General features: G+C 36.7%; 1 protein-coding gene across 1 annotated transcript; it reads left to right on the top strand.

Annotated features, from left to right (window-relative positions):
* Positions 1–570: 570 nt before the first annotated feature.
* LOC145018373 (putative disease resistance RPP13-like protein 2) lies at positions 571–3,993 on the top strand. The gene has a single exon (XM_078976271.1). The coding sequence runs from the start codon at positions 674–676 to the stop codon at positions 3,806–3,808; it is 3,135 nt and encodes a 1,044-aa protein (XP_078832397.1). The 5' UTR covers positions 571–673; the 3' UTR covers positions 3,809–3,993.
* Positions 3,994–5,168: the final 1,175 nt, after the last annotated feature.

The raw sequence follows: 5,168 nt of genomic DNA, 5'->3' as shown, positions 1-5,168 counted from the left end.
TATAAAATTTAAAATGTTTTTTTCTCTTTTAAATTTAAACAAATAATTTAGATAAATAAATAAGAAAATTAATGAATCTTTAATTTAGTAATTTTAAAATTAAAAAAATTAATTAATAAAATTGATATACATTTATTATTGCATTTAAATACTATTTAAAATTTAGTAAAATAAAAAAATTATAAAATAACATGGATTTAAAATTAACATATAGCAAAAATAAAAAAAATATGACATTTGTCAATTCATTTATTATGTGAATCCAACTCTATTATCAACTCTCAATAGAGTTGATTTGATTGTGGTCGGGTGATTTTGATTTTGAACGATGGACTTGTTCCTTAGTCTTTGACTCTTTTAATACGTTATTTTGACTCTCAAGATTCTTTTAGGTTCTTTATAGGCGTGCTAGTTTAAGTCAAAAGAAAAAGTAAAAGCGTAAGGAATAATTAATTAATTAGAATCAAATAAGGAAAATATATGAAATATAAAATTTGTAACACAGCAAAGGCACCCGAAGTAACGTCGAATCAGAAGAAAAAGAGGATGAAACTGGACAGAAATTCTGAACTAAATGCCAAGTACTTTCTCATGTAGAAAAAAAACATGGAAAAAATTTACGACGATATGAAAGAAAAGCTATAAAACAAAAGCATTTTTTACCAATTCTGATATGAACAGAAACCCAGATAAGGAAAAACTTGAAAAGCTTGATACTCTTACATTAATTTGTGTCTGTGTGACGAAAATGGAGGTAATTAGGGCGGTGTCCGCGGCAGTGATACTGAAGCTAGAAGATACGATGAATGAAGAATCTGTAGCCGATAACAAAAAACTGAAGCATCAACTCCAGATGCTCCAAAAGTCTCTCGAACAGCAGGAAAAATTCTTAGATGAAGAGGATGTATCCCAAAAAACAAGGGACCATCTTCTTAACCTTTATGAGGTCGAGGATGAAATCGACATATTTTCCTTTCAAGTTGCTCGACAGAGGAAAACATTCTTTTTCAAGAACTTCAGTTCTTGTCGTAGGCTAAAACAGAAGATGAAAAAAATCCAGAGCCGGATTTCCAGTTCTGAAGATGTGGTATCTGCTATTCCTGGTTTGATCAACTGTTCCAAGAGTGATCAATGGTCAGTTAATAGCCCTCACACAGGCATTTCTGATACAACCACCAGCGAAGAATATCACAGCGATGATGATGACGATGAAGATGATGATTTCTATTATGAAACACAAGCGTTGACGTTGAAGCAAAAGAGTGTGTCAAATGTTTGGCCCATTTCAGAATCCCCGAGTCCTGAACACAAGAAACTAACCTTCAGCTATTCTTATAAAGAAAAAGAAAGGAACATGCGAGGTTCCAAAGAAGAGAATCTACATTACCCAAAGCAGATACCGACTTTCTTTCACCAAGAAGAAGTAGGCATTTTTGGGCTGAAAGATGATGTTAAAATCCTGGTGAAACGGCTTACGCGGCATCAAGAAGCGTGTGTTTCAAGATTCACTGATGATGATGTTACAAGTGTGGTGAAACAACAATCAAAGCAAAAAGAAATGTTTGTCCAAGTTGTTGGCGAGGTGGGTTCCGGAAAAACCACTCTTGTTCGTGCAATCTACAAAAACAAAAAGATCAAGGACCATTTTGAATCCCATGATTGGATCTCTATCAAGCATGAGGATACAGCCGATCATATCTTGCTCGGCTTGTTAAAGAACGTCGCAACTGTTAAGAATAATGGTGGGGATACGAGCTTTAATGATCAATCACTAAAAACCAGAGTCTTCAACCACCTCAAGGGTAAGAGGTACTTGATTGTGTTAGATGGTGTCAGGAGTTGTCGTCTGCTGGAAGATCTGAAAGAGGCCTTCCCATATGAAGATAATGGAAGTAAGATAATTTTCACACAACGGAGATGTCCAGAGACTTACGTGAACATGATCACGATCAATCCGCATAAAATGAATCAACTAAATGAAACGGAAAGCTGGAATATGTTTCTGATGAAGGTTGGAAAGGAGTCTGGAAAGATTTCACCGAGGTTGAAACGTAGGATCTTGAATATATGCAAGGGTCTCCCTCTCAACATTGTCCTAATTGCTAAACTGCTCTCGAATAAGGGAATAGAAACATGGTCCTCGATAGTTGCTCGTGATAGATGTTTTAATGATGCTGTAACCTTATGTTATGAAGATCTGAGCAGTAACTCAAAGCTTTGCCTGTTATACCTCTCGTTTTTCCCAAAAGACTACGACATTCCAGTACGGAGGTTGCTCAGGCTATGGCTTGCCGAGGGTTTCGTCAATGGAAGATCCGAAGAGATCTCGATCTCCCCAGAGGATGTGGTACAGGGATATTTTGAAGATTTGGTTGATCGGAGTTTGATACAGATAACCAAACTGAGATCCGACAACAGCCCTAGACACTGTCAGTTAATTTCTGTTCTTCATGACTATCTCCTGCAAAAAGCCCGTGACATCAGCCTGTTCAACATCCACCGCAATTCTGAATCTTTTGAGAATGCTGCAGGTCCCTTTGGTGTTCGTCGGATGGTTCACCACATGAACTCCGTCGGAGCCCTTGCCACCACCACTAGGGCACATGGTCAGATGACAGAGAGAAACAAAACACATGTTCGTTCCTCGTCTTCCACAAGATACCTTTCTTGTTTCTCTGTGAGATGTAGTGAAAACATACATGATACAGAGATGCGTGGAGAGATTTCGACTTTTGATCCCTCTCTTTTGAGGTCTTACGTGTCGTTTAACTCCCATGGTAAGGACATCGCAGAAAAACAAGTGGGTAAACTTTTGGGTAGAATCATTGAAAGCAATTTTCGACTATTGAGAGTGCTTGATCTAGAGGGTGTTTACATGCCTAATCTACCTCATAAGCTCGGGCACTTGCATCATCTAAGATACCTAGGACTGAGAAGGACGTTCTTGGAGAGTCTCCCTGAATCCGTGGGTGATCTTTCTTATCTGGAAACCCTAGATGTGAAGCACACCCGTGTAGAAACTTTACCCGACTCCATTTGGAAGCTCAAACAGCTTCGTCATCTAAATCTGAATAACATTCGTCTTGCGATGCCACCTAGAAGTTCTTCGACTCTAGTCACCCTGTGGGGATTGGTTTTAGATGAGAAGATATCGGTAAATGAAGGTGTAGGTAAGTTGCTTAATCTCAGAGAGTTGGGTGTTAAGTTCAGCTTAAGCGAAACCCAAAGCATGTTGCTTGACTGGATTGCTAAGTTGGAAAATCTTAGGTCTTTGAGGTTGAGATCTCCAGATGACATGAATCGTTCTTCAAAGATAATCTTGAAGCCACTAGTGAAGTTGACTAAACTCTCTCATCTTGATCTGTATGGTACTTTAGAAAGATTACCTGCTCCAAATGAATTCCCGCCAACAGTTAAGGTTCTCACGTTGTCAATCTCTCGTCTAAACAAGGATCCAATGGAGACATTGGGACGCCTACCTTCCTTGATTGTGTTGAGGCTCTTGGGGGACTCATACATTGGAAAAAGATTGGTTTGTCATCGAGGAGGATTTAAAAAGCTTGAGGTGTTGAAGCTGTGGAAACTGAAGGATTTAGAGGAATTGGATGTGGAGGAAGAAGCAATGGAAAGCCTCAAAGAATTAAACATCAGAGGTTGTGACAAGTTGAAAAACATCACTTCTAGACTACTGCAAAAACAAAGGTGTTTGGAGGAATTAGTATTGACAAATATGCCTGATGACTTGGTAGCTCGGATCAAGAAAAGAAAATTCAAGGATACATCTCTCACAATCAACTATTTGGAATAAGCACCCTAGGCTTTGGAAGCACAAGTGGTTGGAAGCAGAGTCTCTTGTTTCATTAGTTAACAAGCTCCAAGCTGTAGTCATGAGATGCTCAAGAATTTATTTATTTATTTATTTATTTTCATTTTGCAAATATATGTACGGTTGTTTCGTCAAGTTATTCTATAGATGTGATTATATTCTATAAGGGCAATGAGTTAAATTTTATAGAGTTGGATGGAACGTTATTTCATTCTTTTATATTACATACAATTCTATTCTATAATGCATTGAATTTTAAAAAGTTTAATAGAAAATTTTGAAAGCTAATTTATAGTATATATTTTAAAAACTTTCATTTTTTTTTTTTTCTATTGAAGAGTTCGATGGTAATTGACCTCAAAATTCGTTAAATGTCAAGGCGATATTTCACTATGATAGAGCTTACTTCATTGAATGACAAATAGACTTATAACATCATTCAATGCTCTAAGAGTAAATTACAAGGATCGCTGATCATGAGATTTACAGTAATTAATCTGCGTGTTTTGTTTTAATTTTTTTTTTTTAATTCGGACGGCCGTTAAATGTTTTTGTATTACACGTTTGGTCAGTAGACATAAAGAGACTAATTTTCCCTTAATAATATATTTTTTTAATTTATATTATTTATTTATCATTTTTAAATTAAAAAAATAAACAATATAAAAAAATAAACCCACCATCCCATGTCTTCTTATCTTCCCCAATACGCATGCCTTCACTATCACCACCTCTCCCCTCTCTCTTCAATCCACCATAAATTTCTCCATCACCGTCGTTCCATAGAGTATCACCACAAGTAACCCTTCCGGTGAAGCGTACTATTGAAGCCAATGGGTACATCAACCCATCGTGAAGCCATGTTGTTTGAAATCTCGTTTCATCGCCATCACTACAACCTGAGGTTTAATCTGAGATTCATCAATTTCTTCACCTGAGGTTTGATTCGTTTATGTTCTGATCGATGATGCAAAAATGAAGCGATAGCAATGACGCAATGATGCAAGGATGAAGCAGACCCAAGCATTAGCCTTTTGGAACACTGCTCAACATAAAATTGCCACCTCTGAGGCTTTTTCTGACGAACAAAACCCAAATCCCGTTCTTTCCATGCCTTCCAAGGTCTATTTTCCTGGTTTTACTCGCATCTGCCTCTGGGTTTGAACATATTTGATTATGGATTAAATTTCTTGATTTTATTTTTGGTTAGAATGAATTTATGGGTTAGATTTCTGGTTTCACTTCTTTGTTTGATTTCCATATTTAATGTTTAGGTTTTGAATCATGAGTTGAATTGTTTTATGAGTTTTTATTTTTTCTATTTTTGAACATCTTTGGGGTG

Source organism: Lactuca saligna, chromosome 9 (genome assembly GCF_052625555.1).
Source record: "Lactuca saligna cultivar CGN05327 chromosome 9, ASM5262555v1, whole genome shotgun sequence".
Taxonomy (NCBI): domain Eukaryota; kingdom Viridiplantae; phylum Streptophyta; class Magnoliopsida; order Asterales; family Asteraceae; genus Lactuca; species Lactuca saligna.
The sequence above is the reverse complement of the archived record's forward strand: the minus strand, read 5'-3'. Positions and strand labels throughout refer to the sequence as shown.

What these genes read in the sequence shown, in the direction of transcription:
- LOC145018373 (XM_078976271.1), top strand. Translation starts at nt 674, where the DNA reads ATGAACAGAAACCCAGATAAGGAAAAACTTGAAAAGCTTGATACTCTT.